Consider the following 22309-nt stretch of genomic DNA (forward strand, 5'->3'; position numbering starts at 1 on the left):
CCTTCATATATTGAAATCAGCTGTATGCTGAAATTAACAAATTGTAAGTCAAGTGAGTGAGCGTGAGTCTCTTTTCTCTCGTCATATTTTATGTTGCGGCAGATGAAATGGAAATAGCTCTGATACATATTATCATCCTGGGAGTCATTTCAGGTGAGCTCTTAACACTTGATACAGCAGATAAAAGCATGTATTTATTCCTTATTTCTCAAAATATAACCATTAATTATTGATGCTCAACAGCGTCAGATTACAAACTGACCTGTAACCATCTCCTCCAGGTTTAACCAAAGGAGCTGGTTTGTTGCCAGACGGTCCTCTGAATGCATCTGTGGGAGAGACCGTGACGTTCACCACAACACTGACTCCACCAGAAAAACCATTTATATCAGTGAGCTGGAAATTTGGTGATAGAGATATAATCAATTCAAATGTTGTAAGCTTTATTGAACCAGAGTATGAAGGCAGAATCACCCTCTTCACCTCTACTGGATCTCTGGAGCTCAGGAATGTGGATCTTAATGACACAGGACAATACAGAGTTACCATCATACCACACGGAGGAAGACAGATGGAAGGAACCACCACACTGCGAGTTTATGGTGAGCAAATGTTTGACATGTTGCATCTCCTTCAGTGCTGAATGGAGATTATGCATAGCAAGAGAGAAGTAAATAAATATTTGTGTTAAGGTGTTCAGTAATTTCAAAACATACCAGACAGAACAGAATTCAGATTATGTTATTACATAATAATTATAGACATACATACAAAAGATCCTGAAAACCACATTTCTCATTTAGCTTCTTACTACGGGCGATGGAGGTCTTACTTTAACATGCAATTTCTACCAATGTTCAAAAAGGTTCTGGAAATTGTTTTGCCTGTGCTCTTTTCTTTGGTTTGAAGTGGTGGACGAGGTGATGTAATATAGTGGAACACAGTATGTAAAGTGTCCAAGTCTTATAATAACTGCATCATATCTGAGATTTGAATAATTTCACTTGGCCCAGTGATGCCAAGCAATATCCTTATTTTTACTGGTATGACTATTTTGCAGTTTGTTTTGGTACACCTACAGTATATAGTCTGTACATGTTTAGCACTTGTTGAGACTGTATCAGAGAGATTGATGAAAGTTTTAAGGCCATCCATACTAACTGGTGTCAAATTAAACTGCAATACAAAAATACGACTGCGTTAAATCAATGCCCGTTTGACACAATATCAACAACAATGGAATTTCCCTCTGATGTGCAAAGCATTTTGTGAACACCCCAAATTTCCTTTTTGATCTGTGCATCATTGTCATCCACTAATATGTGAGACTTGTGTGTGCAGCCACGAATACTCAGCATGCCATGATAAACATGGGATTCATTCCCAGCCACTGCAGTGTTTCCCTCTACTGTACATTTGTTATGTTTTTCACCCACAGTGCCAGTCTCTAATGTAATGGTAACTGCCAGCACCACAGACTTGGTGGAGTTCAACAGCTCCGTCCGTCTGTCCTGCTCCTCCTCTGGATCCTCTCTCTCTTTCCTCTGGCTGAACGGCAGCTCTGAGATTACAGAAAGTGACAGAGTTCAGCTCACTGATGGAGGCTCCAATCTCACTATAGTCAATGTGACCCGCTATTACCAGGGGCTGCTCAGGTTGTTGATATTTTATACAGCGTCAAAAAAATGCTGTTTCTCCAAGTTTGTATTTATGGCAGGGCTGTTGTGTTGGATTGGAGTTCATTGATGGCGTTCACTGATGGAGCTGGCGCTTTGGTGTATAAGGATGCAGTTCTGCATTTGAAAAATGAGCAGAGCAGTTACAAGCCTTCACACAGAATCAAACTGTGTGCCCTAAACCTTTCTGTTTTTGCTCAAGCTCTTAACATGATGTTGTTGTGATGTTGTTTTCCCCCCTACATTCAGATGGCCCAGAAAATATATATTTGAAGATATCTCCACAACAAGAATACAATGAGGAAGGTTTAAACATAATCCTGATCTGCTCAGCTGTCTCCAGACCTGCTGTCCAGTTCTACTGGTTTCTGAATGGAGTCCTGCTGTCTGATACTGGACCAGAGCTCAGACTGATGAACATTCAGGAGAGTCAGAGCGGTAACTACAGTTTGTACTGGGACCGTCAGTTTACTGGTATTTTGTTCTACAAAAAAAAGGTGCTAAAATTCATCTCACAGGTGCTAAAATGAACAATAACCAACTTATATACAGTTTATTAATACACATTGGTGTATTACATCATTAATTCTACTGTTGTAATAACACTACAAATATCTCTTTTTCAGACGGACCAGAAAATGTTCAAATCACAGGTCCAAGTGAGATAGAAGAGAAACAAACTTTACCATTAACCTGCTCTGCTGCGTCCACACCACCTGCAACTCACACCTGGAGCCTGAGGGGGACAGAGATCCACAACTCTGCTGTGTTCACTAAAGACGTCACTGAACCCTCAGACTGTGGCGACTACACCTGTCAAGTGATGAATAATATAACTGGGAGAACATCATCACCAGTGGTACATGGATTGACTGTCAAAGATAAAGTTCAGGTTTTTGGTGACAGTAGATTGGAATGCATTAATATTTTGTATTTACCATGACATACTGTAAATACTACTCATCAGCTGTGTTTGTGAGTTTCCAAAATGTCTCTGTTTTATTTCATGCGTCCCAGTGAAATCACCCAGAGGTCTTTCAACTGGTGCTATAGCTGGAATAACAATAATCACATGTTTCATAGCTGCTGTTGGAGCTGTTGGAGGGTTCCATATTTATAGAAAGACGGGAGTGAAAAATAACCTTCTTAATATCACTAGTCAGACATTTCTCTTAATATTCTTCAGGAATTGTATGTTAATTTTGTAGAGTGAAGTGGTAATTGACTGGTAACTGATTTTAGCTTTTAGCCCCAATTAACTTTAACCATTGAACATTATACATAACATTATACATTAAACATACTTATACTTTTCACAGCTCCATTAAACTCAATTGACCTTTTATATCACATGGTATTCTGTTGATCAGATAAACATAATTGGCATAATTGTGTTTAGTTGTTTTTTTTTTAAACTTTAAAGAATTTAAATACCTGTTTGTTGTATTGTATTTTTTATTATTAATACTATATATATACTATATTTAAATATAAAATTATATTAGAAAATCATTTTATTTAGGAAGGTTAGGAATCTTTTTTATTACGTATTACCCAAACAATAGTTACTGTTAGAGTTTTGAGTATGGTAAACATTACCTGGCTTTTATTAATGTTCCCAAAACCTCTGACATAATCAACTTAGAAAACAAACAATGAGGTAAAAGTGAATAATAATCATAATTTCTCATGTTCGGAGTATGCAGTTGTGTTTTATAAGCTTGTTATGTAAGTTTGGATAGCCACAACAACAAAGGGTTAATGGAGGTAATAATTAAGCATGCCTGCCTGCCAAGCCTTTCATTTATTGCAGATAATCTCAGGGACTCTTATTTCCTTGTTGCACAAACACAGACGCAGAAGATCAGACAACATTAGAAGAGGACCTACTGAGTAATACACCATGAACTACACATTTCTCAGGTCAACCGTACTTGTGCTCCTCTCCTCAGGTAAGAAATGAGTTAGAAGTGATAAAAATTTGTTATCAACAACAGGTACGTGAGATGTTAGTTAACTATGTTCATATTTCAGTAGGTCTTTGCTATGGAGCCGGTGTAGTCACTGTTGACTCACTTCGAGGAGCAGCAGGGGGGAGCGTGACCTTCACAACATCTGTAAAACCGACAGCTGAGCCATTTCTGGCATTGACTTGGAGCTTCAATGGTACCACAAATATAATAACCTCAACCAGCGTCGATGTAGTAGGACAAGGCTATGAGAACAGGATCACCCTGGATAAATCTACTGGATCTCTGGTGCTTAGAAACCTGACTGAAAAAGACAACGGAGAATATGAATTAATCATCATCCCATTTGGAGCAGGGCAGATTCAAGGAAATGCAAAGCTGGAGGTGCTGAGTAAGTAAGATGTATTAAACTGACGCCGTATTTAAGGTTAAGAAGGAATTACTATTACTGTAATACTGTATACTGCTGCTATGCTTTTATATTAAATACAGTATTATTATATTACATTATTGCTTGGGCATGGTGTCAACATGTCTCTTATTATCTTTTTTTGTGCACAGCCAAAGTGTCAAGACCCACTATGGCCTGCCCCACAGAAAACCTCATAGAAGGTAAAACCTCTGTGAACCTAACCTGCAATGCTGACAGTGCCGTTTATACTAGAGTGTGGATGAAAAACGGCCAACCTCTGGTTTCTGGAGGCAGATTCAGCTTTCACGACGGCAACAGAGTGTTGTCTATCAGCCCTGTGAACAGGGTAGACACCGGAGAGTTCCTTTGTAATGTCAGCAATGATTTCAGTTTTGATACAGCCAAATGCAGCCTGAAAGTCTATTGTGAGTAATTTCAACTGCACATTTTTTAACATCTATACATTTTGAGCCCTTTCTTCAGTCTATCATAATTATCATCTTCTTAATGGTCTCCTTTCCTCCTCTTCCTCATCTGCTCAGATGGACCTGACAAACCAATAATCGTTCAGAGGCCAATAGGTGCAGAACTTGAGGAGAGAGTTACTCTTAGCTGCTCTGCTGACTCCCTACCAAAGGCAACCTTCTTCTGGAGGTTCAAAAACATGAAGATGTACGGGCCCCTGCACTACATCCATGAGATGGAAGAAATGCACCTGGGGAGGTACACCTGCACTGCCCGAAACGCTATCACGGGTCTGGAAGCCTCTGAGTTCCACACACTGCGTGGTATTTGAGCTTTCTTTCATATCTCTCTAACTTGTCATTGCTGATGTGTGATAGCAAATGGAAAAGACAGAGTAATGTTTTTTTCTTCTGATCCAGACTCCTCTACTCCCATCAGTGGTTCTATGTCCATGATGTTTTGCACTGTCCTGACCTCGGTGGGGCTCATAATGGTCTAAAGACTGCATTTTGTCTGTGGAAATAGATGTTATATGACAAGCTCGCTCATTTTGATCAATAATTGTGTTTATTTTAGACAATTTCTCTGTTTAGCATTGAATGATAAAATGACAAACCAGTGGTCCTTCACATTTGCTTTTGTTCCTGCAGTATGTTCTTCTGTAATATACAGCTGTGACATGTATTATTGTGTTTAATTGTGTGTAATGACTAATAACTGTTTATTTTGTATTAAGACAACTGAAACACTAATTGCTGTAATGACGCCTCTCACGTAACAGAAGTACAATGTGTCCCCACAGCAGCTATGGTCTCATGACAGATTCAGCTTTAATAAATATATCTTGACACTACTTGACTTCCAGGTGTTGTGTAACAGACCTAACATACTTTGTTCTTGTGTCATTCAGCCTTCAAATGTGTTATAAAGTGTTTGACGTTCTTTCACACTGACTGAAGTCTGATAATGTCTTATCAAATTGCTAATATAATAAACTTTTAATAGAACGATATCAGTTTCTGTAGTGTGTTAATGAACACCATCACGTACCTCCCATTCATTCCTATTTTGTTGTTCCATAAGCGTGTGCCCACGTGTTGCTGAACCCTTAAAGCATCAACTGGTGAAACATATTTTGACCTAAGTGGACTTTTTTGGAATTTTGGATTAGTTACCTTTTGACCACAAAGTCCTGGACTAGGATAGTTTAATCCACATGTGTTAGTCTTATTGAGGGAAGCTCTCATAGCAATGAGGCCTAAGGCTAGGACTAAATGCAGGGCTTGAAACTCTAAAAACAAAAACACACAATTTGGTGCAATCAGCAAAGTAAATGAATTGGAAAATTATAATTAAAAACTTTGCAATTTGCTTTTTCCAGATAACATAATCTGTATTATCCAACAACAGTTACATAGGGACTATTTCTTTAGTCACAAGTAGTTCCAATGAAAACGGTTTGCACAAGGTTGCATAAAGAAATTTACATTTGCTGTCCCTTTATTACACACACAACATAAAACTGTTGATTTTGATGGAGTGAGGGGGGTGAATTTAAAAGTCTCACAGCCTGGGGAAAGAAGCTGCTCTGGAGTCTGCTGGTACAGCAGCGGATACTTCTGTATCGCTTGCCAGACGGCAGCAGGGTGAGTAGGCTATGGCTGATGTGGGAGTTGTCCATTAGTATCCTTCGGGCTCTACGCAGGCACCTCACCACACCGATATCACTGATGCTCGGTAGATGGGTACAGGTTTTCATGGCTTTCAACATTTGCATTTAACATTACTGTCATCAGAATATGTTGTTGTTAAGTATATAAGTGTAAGTGTTAGTAGTTAGTTACAATTAATACAAATATTTTAAAAAACGACAAAATCTGCAATTTAATTAAGTAAAATACACCCAGGAGTTGCAGCAATGTGCACCCTCTTTGGTATGTATGTATGTATGTTCTTTAACAACAGCACATCATGTACAGCATGTGGTTTTATTACTTTATCATCTCCGTGTATTGTGTCATAAATTCATCATATCAGTGTAATATATTGTCAAGGCCGCATTGCATAAGAAAGTGTCAGACAGGAGCCATCTGCCATCAGTTAAATCTTACATTAGATTTTAAATATTTGAATGAACATAACATAACTCTTACTTAAAATATTCAGAACATCAGTTTGCTGTTCAAATAGTAACACTAACTGACATCATTTAAAAAAAAAAACTTTTGTCTTTTTTTCTCCTTTTTTTCTGTTTCTTTATGAACGGCTTCTACTTCGCTACTTTACTTTTTTTAGTCATTGTCACAGCTTTCCCTTCTTTGTGTCTTTTCATTTACTTCTCTATTACATTTTATTACATATTTTGAGGAGGGCTGGGTCCACTCAAATAACAACAATAACAATAACTGTTTGTTATGTTTTTTGTTATTGTCTGTATATTCTGTTACATCTCTGTTTGTCTAATTTGTCACCTTTTTGTTTTTTGTCTTAACGCACTGATAAAAAGAAAACTGAAAAAGGAAAAACTGCTCCTCTCTATATCGTCTCCATCAAAGCTCAGAGACTGTGACAATAATAACAACACTGATGCAGTTCTTGAGAGCAAAAGCAAGAAATGGAAGTTGAACCAATAATAGAGATTTAATACATATGCTGCAGCTTATGTGCGTTGACAAAATTATATATATAATAAAATGATTAATAAATATAAGGAATCAAATTGCAGACAGTGTACACAGTTTAATTTCTGTATTTATTTTGATAAGGTCACTGAAACAAATTAGAGAAACAATATGGCTACATTAATATGTTACCATACTGTCCAAATAATTTAATGCCCATTGCCATTTTCCTCCTCTGTGTTCATGCTAGTATGTAAAGTATAGATCATGTTAAGCACTTAATTATTTAAACAACAATTGTTACACTACCTGGATTTTTATGAGGATTTCTTGTTGTTGATTGATATGAATGTACCTGAAGTTTGTTTATTGGTCTGACGAATAGCAACAAATCAGATAAGAATAAGACCCACCCAACCTCTGTGACTTTTCACATTATTTGCATGGCTCTTGCTCATTGGTTTTTTTCAGTTGTTTTTTTTGTCTTAGAGTGTGGCACCACAAGAGAAATAAAGGTGAAGAAGTCCATGGCCCCTCCTCTCAAACGCACATAATGTACTTACAGCACCTCCTCTTTGAAAACACTTTCTACGTGCCTGGAGACTGCAGGAGATATGACAACATCTGTGATACTGTTCATCATCCTGGCAGCCATCTCAGGTGAGCTTTCATCATTTCAGTTTTTTTGTTGCTTGTCATACATAAACACAACTCCTCTGTCAGGTCATGCTAATTAATTTCGTTTTTATTTATTACATAGAAATGTAATATCAAAGCTTCTCCCCAGCTATGTTTCCACTGTCTTACTTTTGAGGCAGTGCAGGTCACAGCTAACAAACTATGAAGACCAAAGTCTTTAAATGCACCTGTATTTGATTATTATTCTCTAAAGAAAAAATTGATATGGCATAGGAAAAACTTAATTCTTTATTTCAGTTATACTACTACTACTCTTATTATCAAAATATCAATAGTTTAGCCAGGATTTGTACAAAATTTGATAATGCTCTGAAATAATCTTGATAATATCACTTCACACTTTCACAGTTCATCTAAGTTTCAGTCCCCTTTATCCAAACATGTAACTGTCTTCTCCAGGTTTAAGCCATGGAGATGGTGTGCTACCAGACAGTCTTATTGCAGCTGTTGGAGGGACGGTGACGTTCACCACAACAGTGACTCCACCAGAAAGACCATTCATGGTAGTAATCTGGGGTTTTTCTTCTATCAATGGCGCATCCAATATAATAACCTCAAGTACTATAAACGTATCTGATCCAGAGTATATAGACAGGATCACCCTCTTCAGATCTACTGCATCTCTGGAGCTCAGGAATCTGGCTCTTACTGACACTGGAGAATACAAAGTCACCATTATACCAAATGGTGGAGTACAGCAGATAGGAAACTGCAAACTGGTCATACATGGTATGTTGATGCATCACTGTTTCACCACATATAGATTTGTTCCTTTAAAACGTATCAACCATTTAAAAAAGTTATAGTTTCACTCACGCAAAATGACCAATGACACAGAATCAAATATGATGCTATAATTTTAAAAAATAAACATTCCTGAAGTAAAATAGAAGGTAAATAATTTAATTTATTCTATTTTACTTATGATAGCCTTGTTTCACAATCCAAATAGTATTTTTTTCCCATAATGTGTAATCTTTTATTCTCCTTAACTACTGAATAAAAAAAAAAAAGAATAATACGTATTGATGTCTACCTTATGTGTACTGATTTCAGGTGGTTTACAGAATGTTGATATATTGCTGCCTCCAAATGCTTTACGAGCAGTACATAATGTTCAAATGGTGTGTCATTTCAAGCAAAAACTTCAGAAAAACAGTGTAAGACCATGGTCACTTGAAATACTACAATTTTAGTGTTCTTTGTTAAATGATTGGAGTGGTTAAATCTTTCCACAACTATTCCTACATTAATGACTTTGACCTGCACCTACTGCACAGTTAACAGTTAAGCTGTAGGTGTAGAACCTTCCTGCAGCCTTTTTCTTATGCGATATCGTTATCAGTTCAATAAAACCTGACTTCGATTGACACACAGGGAACAAGTGTATACCAAGTACACCATTATCATAATATATAAAATGATGTTCATTATTTTCTGACTGTTTAGTTGTGTTTGACACAGAATCAGTGCAGAAAGATTTGTCTTCAGTGGTTGTCCTGCTATAGAAAAGCCAGTGTAATTGATTTGTGTAATCTTTTTGTCAGATGTGTGACTCCTATTGATGTTGTTGTTTATTTCAACACACAGTGCCAGTTTCCACTGTGGTGGTAATTCTCAGCAACACAGACTTGTCTGAGTTCAACAGCTCCGTCCGTCTGTCCTGCTCCTCCTCTGGATCCTCCCTCTCTTTCCTCTGGCTGAACGGCAGCTCTGAGATAAAAGAAAGTGACAGAGTTCAGCTCACTGATGGAGGCTCCAATCTCACTATAGTCAATGTGACCCGCTATGACCAGGGACCGTTCAGGTGTCACGTGTTCAATCCTGTAAGCAATGGCACCAGTGATCCAGTAAACCTCTCCATCAGCTGTGAGTTACCAGTCGTCGCATGTTCTTTCAAATCCAAGAGCTTAAACTGTTCACACTGATACAAAACACTGTAAAATTACAAACTACTTTGTTGCTTTGTTTTTCTGGCACTGAGCAAAACAGTACAAAACAGTACAAAACAGTTATGAGCCTTCACACTGAGCTGTGTACACTTCCTGCCAACATTTCTATAGGTGACTCTCTTGTTTTCTGTTTACTTTCCATATGCACACTGCAGACGGCCCAGAAAATATTAATTTGACATCCTCGTCACAAGAGTATTATGTGGAGGGGTCAAACATCAGCCTGTCCTGCACCGCTATCTCTAAACCTGCTGCCCTGTTTTACTGGTTTCTGAATGGAGTCCTGCTGTCTGACACTGGACCAGATCTCAGTCTGATGAACATTCAGGAGAGTCAGAGTGGTAACTACAGCTGTCAGGCCTTTAACAACAAAACAAAGAGATATGAAACATCTCAGCCTACAGCAGTAACTGTACTGGGTAAGTTGAAATGAATAGGTTTTTACGGTAGTGACATATTCAATAAGATACCATTTTGGTGTCGCTCGTGGCATTTGGATTTAGCATGTACTTGAAGTAGTTGGCATTATATTAACATCAACTAATGTTTGATAGTTTATGCCTTTAGTTAAAAAAAGAAGAAATATAATACTAAAAATAAATAAAATATCCTGAAGCATGTTAACCCTTTAAACACTTTTATTACCCTTAAATTACTTTAAGTTTACAAAAGAACATATTGTTTGGTGATTTCAGCTGCTGAAAATAAACTATTATCATTGGTCTTTTAAAACAGTTTTTTTTGGATGAGACTTGACAATATCTCTATAAACTTAAATGTAATGATATTTATGGTCGGTGCCATTATGACAGTGTGCAACAGTTACTTTCATGCAGCCTTTTTCTTATGTAATATCACACCTAGAACCTAATTTTGAAACTTTATACTAAGTCACGATTGTTCATCATGGATCTTTAGGGTTGGAAATGTTGCCATTACTTAAATTGTACAAAATTCTGATCAACATATTTTCCCCCCACAGCACCAGTATCCACTGTAAAGGTAAATGCCAGCACCACAGACATTTTGGAGTTCAGCAGCAGCTCCGTCCGTCTGTCCTGCTCCTCCTCTGGATCCTCCCTCTCTTTCCTCTGGCTGAACGGCAGCTCTGAGATTAAAGAAAGTGACAGAGTTAAGCTCACTGATGGAGGCTCCACTTTCTCTGTAGTCAATGTGACCCGCTATGACCAGGGACCGTTCAGGTGTCATGTGTTCAATGATTTCAGTAATGGCACCAGCGAACCTGTAAACCTCTGCATCATCTGTGAGTTACTAACTGTTGATCATCATGTTCATTCAAATCGCAGACAAATGTCCAGCTTGATTTGTCTTGAGTCATAGTTTGCAATTGTCTTTGTTGCTTTGTTTTTGCTGGTACTGGGTAACATTAACATTATTTATCTGTGATGTCCTTTCTGTTGCCATTTCCTCAGCGTATTTTATTAGTAACCATATCTTTTTATGTTTCTTGCCACAGTTGGCCCAGAATATATTAATCTGACACTATCTCCATCACAAGAATACTATGACGAAGGGTCAGACGTCAGCCTGATCTGCTTAGCTGTCTCCAGACCTGCTGCCTTGTTTCAGTGGTTTCTGAATGGAGAGCAGCTGCCTGATACTGGACCAGAGCTCAGACTGATGAACATTCAGATGAGTCACAGTGGAAACTACAGCTGTCAGGCCTTTAACAACAGAACCATGAGAAATCAAACATCTCAGCCTGCAGCTGTCTCTGTACTAAAATGTAAGTTGGATTGAATGACTTCTTGTCGCTAAGGGCTATAATAAGTAGCACCTAGCACTTAGGCTTTTAGTGTCTACAATGTCTCTTTGAAGGTTAGAGATTTTAGAGATTGAGAAGACTTTTTTCAAGTAGGTTGAGAGTTTGAAAAGTAAGAAAAATGTTTTTCTTGCTCTACTAGTTTTATGGGTTGTAAATCATTCTTTAGAGACTATTTGGTTGTGTTGTTTGACACAGAATTATTACACAACAGAAACAGGGGAAAGAAATGAGAGAAATTGATTGTGCAATCATTTATTTTTCAGTTGATGACTCCTAACATTTTTTGTTTTTTCTACCCATAGCGCAAGTCTCCAATGTTGTAATAACTCCCAACACCACAGATTTGTCAGAGCTGAACAGCTCCGTCTTTCTGTCCTGCTCCTCCTCCGGATCTTTCCCCTCTTTCCTCTGGCTGAACGGCAGCTCTGAGGTTACAGCCAGTGACAGAGTTCAACTCACCGATGGAGGCTCCACTCTCACTATAATTAATGTGACCCGCTATGACCAGGGACCGTTCATGTGTCATGCCTTCAATAATTTCAGTAACTACACCAGCGATCCAGTGGAACTCTCCATCAGCTGTGAGTTACATCAGTCTTTGTTACAGCATCTGCATGCAAATGCTGGATAAACCTTTAAATGTGCGCCTTGATTCATGATTATTACAACCATTATGTCAGGAGAGGTTTTGTCTGAATTACTTTCTATTGTGCTCCTTGCTGTTTGATTGTTGCAGTGTTTGGCTGGTACTGAGTAAGTGATAGCTGTATTTAGTTTAATGATGTAGTTCAGCGACATACTTAATGGTAAAGACTCCTTCACACTGAGCCAAGCTGCATGCAATGTGCAGAATTTCTCAAGCTACTATTCTTTTATTGGTGATCGTACTGTTTTTATATCTTTTTCCCCAGTTGGCCCAGAAAATATTCATCTGACAATATCTCCGTCACAAGAATACTATGAGGGAGGATCAAACATCAGCCTGATCTGCTCAGCTGACTCCAGACCTGCAGCCCAGTTTCAGTGGTTTCTGAATGGAGACCTGCAGTCTGATACTGGACCAGAGCTCAGTCTGATGAACATTCAGGAGGGTCAGAGTGGTAACTACATCTGTCAGGCCTTTAACAACAAAACAAAGAGATATGAAACATCTCAGCCTGCAGCTGTAACTGTTCTGGGTACGTTAGAATGACTTTAGTAAGTTGAATGGTTTCAGTACAATAGCTTTAAGTTTAATATTTGAATACTTGACTTGCTGCTAACTTCTTTTTTTTTTTACCCACAGCACCAGTCTCCAATGTGGTGGTGACTTCAAACAACACACACTTGTTAGAGTTCAGCAGCTCCGTCCGTCTGTCCTGCTCCTCCTCTGGATCCTACCTCTCTTTCCTCTGGCTGAACGGCAGCTCTGAAGTTACAGACGGTGACAGAGTTCAGCTCGCTGATGGAGGCTCCACTCTCACTGTATTCAATGTGACCCGCTATGACCAGGGACCGTTCAGGTGCAACGTGTCAAATGGTGTCAGTAGTGAAATCAGCCAGCCGGTGAATCTTTTCATCCAATGTGAGTTTATGGCAAAGGGGCTACAAACCTTAAAATGGCAATTACTCCGAGGCTCCACATAAATCCCAGTTATTTCAGTAGGATTGGCAGACTCAAACCACAGATATGGATCTAATTCTCATAATGTCCACCCTAAACCCTAAGCCCTGAAACCTCAAAGACTCAATTTAACGTCACCTGTATGATCAGCATAAGTACCAGTGTGCAAAAGAGTGCAAGGGCTCCAAATGCCATAATTTAAACATTAGGTTACCATGACTGTTATGGAAATCTGGGAAGAGCAATGGTCAACTCATCAGTGGTCAGGAGCCTTGATGTCTTACACTGGGAAGTTTTTATTGAAGCTTGGCAAAGGAGAATGGAGAGATTATCAAAACTGCATGATACCTCCTCACTTCTGAAGTTCAGGTTCCCTGTGGTCAGACTTTAAATACTCAATGAACATACTGCAAACATCACATGTCCAGAAATGGTCAAACTCTATGCACTAACAACAGGCGCAGATTTAGTCCAAACAAGCATTAGTTCTTCAAACAAGGAAAGATGTTTACCTGTAATAGTTTAGGATATGTCTGCACACTCTGACCTGAAGACATATATGAACTCTGTCAGCATAACCACACTTCTTCGGCTATCTTCTGGTGTTGCTACAGCAATGTGGCTCCCCTTATCTGAATGAATCTATCGTCCCCTGTCATCTGTGTTTTTAATTAGATTGCTATGGATGCTTTGGACTGTGGGTAACTACATTTAGCAAAGCACAAGCACTTCCCAATCACAGAGTGGTACACTCACAAATGTATCGAAAACATGTCAAAACCTGTGAAGGTGGACAACCCTTCCTTTAACCATCTCTAAGTTAAAGAAAACATTGAAGGGCATAGCACAGACAGCACTGCCTGAGAGACTCAACTTAGATCAGTTCTTGGCAATCTAATTCTTCAGACTGAAAGCAGAAAGAATAAAACACACATGGAATCCCTCAAAATGATGGAAATCTTTATTATAACGCAGCCAAACTACAGTTACTGACTTTTTGGTTGTGTTGCAGATGGACCAGACAACGTGGCCATCAAAGGACCTGAATCCATACATGTTGGAGATTTCACGATGCTTTACTGCTCCACTGTGTCTGTACCATCAGCAACGTTCACCTGGCTTTTTAATGGACAGCCAACCACTTTTCATGAGGCTGTGTACATCATACCATCCATCAGAAGCTCTGACAGGGGGACGTACACCTGCACGGCTGTGAATACTGCGACAGGGAAGAGTCAAACAGTGCACCACGAGTGTACTGTCATCGGTATGTGACAAAAAAAAGAAACTGACACATAAATTAATATATATCGAAGAGACATTTGTTTAAAGAGTGTGTTTTGACAAAAAGAAATGTACTCTTGTGTTTTTACAGATTTCTCAGACTGTGACTGCTCAACTGTCGCTGGAAGAGTTACTTTCATAACAGCTGGATGTTGTATTATTATTGCAGCAGTATGTGGAACAATTGCATGTGGTCTGAGAAGGAGGAATAGGTAAGCATAAAACAAATTATGGTTTCTGTTGGAAATAGGTCCATAGGTCACAAGATGACATAAATGTCTGTAAAACGATGCCACATACACAGGAATTAATTTATAATACAGCTGTATTAACTGACATAACACAAGTCAATGAATTCATTCATGAAAAAAAATACTTAATTGAAACATGAAATGGATTGTTAATTGGTTTTAATGAAATGCTGTTCATGACCTCGGTTGTCATAGTGAGTAAGAAAAACTGATGCACAATGCAGTGCAATAGCGGTGCAATATATCCCTCGAGATTGTGGAAAATAAAAGCTAATTCTATTTAGATTATTAGATTTATAGTAATTTGAGGCTGTACTCTGTGATGGTTTTGCATTGAACTACATTATATTAAAGGGTGTTTAGAAAAATGTGTAATTTATATGGAGGCGCAAAATATTAGAAACACCTTTCAGTAATTATAGCCTCAGATTTTAGTGTAGAATTCAAATAAAACCTTTTTGACACAATGACAACACCCATTAAATATCATGTTTCACAATAAGACTGTTGGATTGAATTACAATGGGCTTTCTATTTTTCTGGTCACTCAGCACATGACTTTTGATGAGACTGGCATTGATTAGTGTTTGAACTGACGGTTAACCAAAGCTTGACTAAGATATAAAAATCTGTCTGCCTCAGCTTTACTTCCTGTTTACTTCCATTTAACATGAACTTTTGAGCAGTGAAAGTCTTTAATTCCTTACAGGAGTTAATGCCACCTTGTTATAAAGTGTTAACCAAACACTATGGAAACTTTAGGAAGCTGGTTCAAATAATTGTTTGAATTTTGAGTCTGGCAGGCCACATTTTAACAATACCTTATTATTACTTTTCAGAGCCAACAACAATTATCCAGCACATCGAAAACGTTAGTATTCTGATCAAAGTTCTTGTCTTATCTTTTCTTGTAAGACACTGACAATGGAAAAACATATTTCTCAATCATAAAAGTAACCTAATGAATCATGAGATTTAACAAACCTCTGTTTTGACCCCTTAGAAAAATTAAGTGTGAAAGAGGACTATTTCGATTTGTATAAGACCTCGGTAACAGCACAGAGCGACACATCTTCTTTTAAAGGTGAGTTGAATGTGACTGAATAAAATCTTATTTTAAAAGAGAGAACATCCACATGTAATCTCTTTGAGTTCATGTTTTGGTATCGTGTCTGTTCTGTTGTCTGTACTTAACCAATGCATTGAATAAATCACTCGGCTTCTCTCTGTTTTGTTCAGATTGGTTCATAAACGTTGTTTTATCCCAACAATTACTGACAACTTTGTGTAGGCGTACTGTTGATCAAAACACTGAATCCTCTTTCTAATCATTTCTTAACTTTCCCTCCTGCAGCATAAATAAAATGAGCAAACACAAACACTCATAAGAAGCATTCTGCAATTTTGAAGATCAACAGTCTCAAAGAAAAACAGCAGTGTTATTGTTTTTTTTTAAATTTATTTATTCAACCCAACCATTTTCTGCCTCCTTCAGATTACAGTTCATGTGCTGAGTTTGATGTTAGATGCATTGCTGCATTGCAACTTTTGTGTAACATGTAACATCTTTATAATAATGTCTGATGGTTGTGCGAGAATTAGTTCAAAATGAATACTTATATGTATGTAATATATTACAAAAGTACAAATTTGTTATTTATTTAAAGTAATTATTAAAAGATAAAATAAAGGAACATGTATTTTATTATACAAGACATTTGTTATGTATATATGTGTATATTCAATAAACACCTTATCTGGATACCAAGTGCCTTATCTATATATCAACCAGTTTTCATAATTACGACAGAAAAGAAAAATGCTTCACAGTTGGTTTAACATTCATTAGAATAGAAAGATGTTACTGTCTATGTGCATTAGATCAACCCACTTATCAAGCAAATTGATATAACAGAAAACATCAAGTTTTTACACAAATCCACAAGTTTTTACATAAATCCACAAAAAGCAGTGAAAGCATGTGAATACAGCAGTATTCACATGTTACCTGCTGTAATCATTTCTGTATGAGGTGTCACGCCACTGGCATTACATCCTTCACTAATGCTAGACCAACAGCACTTCAATATAGCTCTTAGTTAATCTTAATTCTGTCTGGGAACCATGAATTTGTGCCTCTAGTAAATGTTGAGATATTACACTATCAGAAGAGTCAGGGCATCACTAAAGTCATTAGGATTCATCCTCTGGACACCATGAATGTCTGGACAAAATGTCATGGCACTCCATTCAATAGTTGCTGAGATATCTCTGTCTCTGTCTCTGTCTGTTCCCATCCTTTGAGCCACACTGCTAGCATTTCTAAAATAGATTGGTTGTACATGAATCTTAACCAAGCAGACAAATACAATGAGCACACAGCTTGATAGGCTGATGAATCTTCATGTCCTGGATTTTACTTGCTTTCATGGTGCTCACACTTGATAAGGTTGTATGTTGTACAAAAAGTAACTTCCTTAAAGTCTCAAACTAGTTTAACTAGACAGACAATCTACACCGAGCTGCTCTGCTACACGTATCTACTGAACACGACAGTGACAGCCTCATACAGCAGAGTTTATAATATATTAATGATATCATAAAATACTTCATTGAAGCTCATATAGCAATCATAGGTGAGAACATGATAGATATGCTGTTTTGATATGAAACAGTTTATCTTTTTTACCACTTTGCTGTTTACCATCTTAAATGTAGTTTTTATTTAATGAGCATTGGTCCTATGTTATATATGTGGTAGTATTTATTAAGTCTGGCTGTTATCTTTCTAATAGCACTGTAAACAAAACAGTGGTTCTCCGCTGGCTTTTTATTAATTACTAATTTACTTAGCTTGTAGTTTGGTTTAGATATTCAAATGTAAAACACTTTGTAACCTGGGTTTTGTGCTATTATACTTACCTACTTATTCTACTTAGATAATGGCATGCAGTGCACATGCAGTTTGCAGTGTACTAAAATTTAATCTTGGCTTGAGAAGAGTCTAAAAATATAGCATCACTTTGAACATTTGTACACTCTTGATGCTTTTCTAACCAACCAATCAAACAATACAATACGCTGAGTTAATCTTTCAAATTTCAGTGGCTCTGATCTCATGTTTAGATGCCAGATGGGTGGGTGACTAATTTGGCAGCAATATAAGGGTTTGTATGTATTTATCAATTTGTAAACTGGTGACCTGTCTTTTCCCCTGTCCTCTGCCCTGTGTAAACTGGAAAAGGCTTAAGAAAATAATCTGCCTGCTTTACTCAGTTATTGCGTGACAGCAGCACAGTCTTCCATGTCTCAAAAGGCCTTGAAGAGCCACTAATTTTATAATTGAACATAAAAAAATAATGAAATTTAACTTTTCTTTCTTCTCTGTGAGAAAAGTCTCTTATATCAAAACAGGAATGGCATTTAAACAACAAGGCTAAAAGACGGTAGTATTTCATTTTTTGCTGAATTATAAGAGAGAATAATATCGTGTTTATCTCATTTGTATATGCATACAGTGTGACAGTATCTACTGTACCATATCCGAAATTTACATTGAAAGTTTCTGAATTCGTACCAAATACAGATTGTTTAAAAAGCTCCCAGTGCTTCTTGTAGATTCAGATAGAAAATCATCACACCATCGCCTTTGTTAATTTTTATTACTGGACTCTTTAGAGCTATGTTCCTGGGTTCATAATTTATGTCTATAATAAATATTTTATGACACCTGTTGTATAGAAATAAATGGACTTTGTCTGTTATTTATTACTGACAGCATGAAGTTACGTATTTGACCCTTAAACAGATGCGTACATGTCTATTGAGCCGGTCTGGTCCAACACAAAGGAAGTCATGGAGGCATGTTTAGTAGCTACTCTGACCTGTTGTCAGGTGAGATCTTATCATCTTATTAGGCCGTTTTTCTTACACAATCATTAATCTAAAATGTTCGGGCAATTCAGGCCAAGGACAGAGGAAGTTCACTATTTTTTCTGGTCAACTGTGTGTAAAATGAACAGATGAACAGATTGTTTAATTTGATAAAATGGTGAAGCCTAAAGAATGGAGTCTTGGGTTTAAATATTTAAAGATAACTTAATGTGAGAGTCATAACATCACTGAAACAAGAAGCATATACTGTACATAACATATACAACATTGCAGTTAAGATTTGTTTTAATTTAAAGCTACTTAACTGACCATGGTAAAGAGAAACTGGTGCTGATGAGATGCTGCTACCAGACAGATGTGCATACAGCTGTGTCCAGGGGCAGCTCAGACACAAATCAGTGATCACGTGCAGAATAAACTGTTGGGCTTCTGTTGCCTCCAAGTTCCCATTAAGGACCATAGATGGTCCAACCAACCGGCACTCTCATGCTGGAGCTCCCTGTCTTCAGGGCTTCTGTGAGTTAGTTTTGATCATTCTGAACGCAACTTTATTTAGGAAAATGTTTGAACAAGATTTTCACTCAGGGCCCCTCTACAAGACAGGGCCACAAGATTATGTAATAATGGCAGGACCTGCTTTACCCGAACAAGTGCTCAGTCAATCAAAACTACTTCATGCTTTGATGTGTTCACTATGATGTTGTGAAGATATTTTTCTGTCATGTATTTGTTTTGTTACATTTTGCATTTGTTCATGCACATGTCATTTTCACGCCTTCACAGCTTGTGATGTTCAGAAGGGCTGGAAGGACAAAGTCACATGTCTTGTGCTTGTGGCGATAATGAACGAGGCTGCGGTGATACATTAGACACACCAGGCTACAACTGTATGTAATCTCTGCAGCAACCTGGATTAACCCTAATTCAAGTTGACCTTGTGTGATTTCATAGGAGCAGGAGGCACATCACAGAGCACAGAAATATCTACTAATGGTTATATTGCAGCACTGGCTTTTGCATGTCGGCACAAAATTAGTCTTCATTCCATCTTTTTATCTGTTTTTATCTTTATACCAAATTATAAAATAAACAACAGCAGATATGACACAACAAAGACAAGGCGTATATGTACAAAATGAATAATAACCTTTGATGATAATCTCACCACCCAATGCCATCTCTCATTTGACTGCAGGAGTAGGCAGAAGTAGAAGAAGTGCGCAGTGTTGTACTCTACAGGTCCCTACATCAGTTGAACATTAAAATGATTTAAAGAAATGGATTATTGAACACAATGACACCCTCTAGCAACATTCAAGAGTCTATAGTGTCGTGTAAGACATTTTGAAATGAAATGACATGAAAGAAGAGCTTTCTAATTCTATCACTTTGGATATTTCAAAAGACTCCAGACTCACACTGAAGTCTGTACAGAGCACCACTGACACTTCTATTCAAAGTGGTATATTAACACTGTGTTATTTTAATGTTTTCTGATTTGGTTCATGTCAGCCAGCAGATGTAATGACGTAAATATTGAGGCTTTTCTGAGATGCAAAACGGTGGCTTTTCTCAACTGTAACATATTAACTTATTTAACAACTAACAGATAAGTCTCAATGTTTTTTTTATTTACATAGCCCAATAACACAAATGCCAATTTGCTTCAGGGGGCTTTGGCAGACTTTGGCAGTAGTTGCACTTTATGGAGGTCACAGGTCAACCCAGTTGAAAGATCTAAAATGTTGAGACTTCTTAAACAGCTTTTATCCTTTTATCAAACACAAACACAACATAACTCACCTTCTCTCCTAAATGATCATTTTCTTTTCACAAAGTTAAGCTTTGTTAGAAATGTGCTGTTAGAAAGAAAAATATTTTACACAATTTACAGCTTTTTTAGCTTTGTTTTAGCTGTGCATATCATTATATATGCATAAAAGACATCATCAAGCTGCACTGTGGTGAGTCAGTACAAAAGTGTGAAACTTTTAGAGCTGAGATGATCAATGTAATAATCGATTCATTGTTTTCAATCATTTTTCAAATTCTAATTTCAGCTTCCCAAATGTAATGATGTGCTTCTTTTCATATGTATTACTGTAGTAAACTGACAAAACAGGAAATCTGAGGACGTCACCTTGTTTTGGTGGGTATCTAGACTAAACAATTAATTGATGAATCACAAAAATAACCAGGATATTAATGTTGTTTGATGTTTACTGTAAAGCAAAAAATATTCCCCTTTCTGTTTGTTTGCTTTGTGTGTGGCGTGGAAGGAAACTTAATCTTTTGTAAGACGTATAATTTCAGCCAAACATGGAGATGTATTATGTTTTTTCCAAACCAAATAAATACATGAGAATGGTATGAGAACTTGTGAACTTGAGGAAATTGTTTTTTTATTATTTAGTTTATTATTTACAGTAAAATGTGGCACTATATTTACTCAGAAACCAGGGCCATACAGTACAATTGAATAAATCAATTTCTATCACGACAGGGTAAAAGTCTTAAAATTGTAAGGGGTGCATTATTTCAGCAGAACTACACTGGCATTATTGACGTAGTCATTATATTGATAAAAGGGGTTTGTCTGTTAACTGTGGTCTTCCATTTAAATTACAATACATTTACTGTGACGTATTTACAGGCTTGGAAAATAGCCAAAGAGTCCATTCAGAGCTCATAAAAACTTACAGAGACGCAGCGTGACTCTATATGTTAAGAATGCATTTTGTATCACATAAAAGTTCAGTTTCTGTATTAAACTAAAGTTGTGAAATTCAGCTTTGTAAAAAATGAGTTAGTGGGACATTTACACTTGATGTTTTTTTATGTAAGGACATGGTGTTGTAATAAAGCATCAGTAAATAATAATAATGAGGTCAGTTACAAAACAACACATTTAGGCGTCACAGATAAATATGAGGTGTTGTGAGATGGTTTAACAGAACAGGAATTAAGAAAAAATACATGTGCTAACATTTTTGGTAAACAAATTAACATTTTTTGGGACTTTTTTCTTTTACATCTTCAGTCCTCTCAAAAGTATACCAATCAAACGACAAACCAAAACATGACAAATTAAAACCTTTTCGTTGAACTGCTTACAAAGCCAAAAACATTGAGAACCACTTCTCTGGCTGAAGGACATGTTCTCTAATCAATCATCAGCACCTAATGAGTTAACTCCCTCACTCTCAGTAGACAGTGTGACAACAGAGGTTGAGTTACATTATATTTACACTGCAAGTCCCATTTACCAAAGCACATCGTATCTGACGGTGACACCTCCCTGGCTGACGTTTCACCTCCCATATTGCACATTCACATGTCAGGAATTATAGACACAAGTGACACATTGTGAATACCTCATTGTTTCAGCTGATTTAATGGTTACCTCGCAGTATTTGGACAGCTGTTCATTCTGACTTGACATTCATAAAAAAAAAGAATTTGCAGTAATAAACACAAACATATTTGGAGACACTATATGAAATATATGGCCACCTTTTTTTCAATTTAAAATTCAGTCTATCTGCAGACATTGAAGCCAGAGACCTGTTTGTACAGTAAAGTGGTCTGAAGGAGGCTGCGTGTCTCCTGGACGTCTTTGATCCGCCTCCTCGAGGAATGCTACGGCTCACTGCTGCTCTCAAACACGATCCTGTAAGAGACCCAAAACCACTCACT

At 37.3% G+C, this 22309-nt stretch overlaps 1 protein-coding gene across 1 annotated transcript in view; it reads left to right on the plus strand.

Moving 5' to 3' along the window:
• The first annotated feature begins 107 nt into the window (after positions 1–107).
• The window catches only part of LOC139290117 (hemicentin-1-like), a 36711-nt gene continuing 14509 nt past the window's right edge, over positions 108–22309 (plus strand). Inside the window, exons 1-11 of the mRNA XM_070911811.1 lie at positions 108–153; positions 282–602; positions 1439–1584; positions 9562–9712; positions 9951–10214; positions 10778–11059; positions 11273–11542; positions 11884–12162; positions 12493–12759; positions 12867–13145; positions 14197–14451. Coding sequence (XP_070767912.1) covers positions 108–153; positions 282–602; positions 1439–1584; positions 9562–9712; positions 9951–10214; positions 10778–11059; positions 11273–11542; positions 11884–12162; positions 12493–12759; positions 12867–13145; positions 14197–14451 — 2560 coding nt within the window. The remainder of the gene's footprint in view (positions 154–281; positions 603–1438; positions 1585–9561; positions 9713–9950; positions 10215–10777; positions 11060–11272; positions 11543–11883; positions 12163–12492; positions 12760–12866; positions 13146–14196; positions 14452–22309) is intronic.

This window comes from Enoplosus armatus, chromosome 9 (assembly GCF_043641665.1).
Source record: "Enoplosus armatus isolate fEnoArm2 chromosome 9, fEnoArm2.hap1, whole genome shotgun sequence".
Taxonomy (NCBI): Eukaryota; Metazoa; Chordata; class Actinopteri; order Centrarchiformes; family Enoplosidae; genus Enoplosus; species Enoplosus armatus.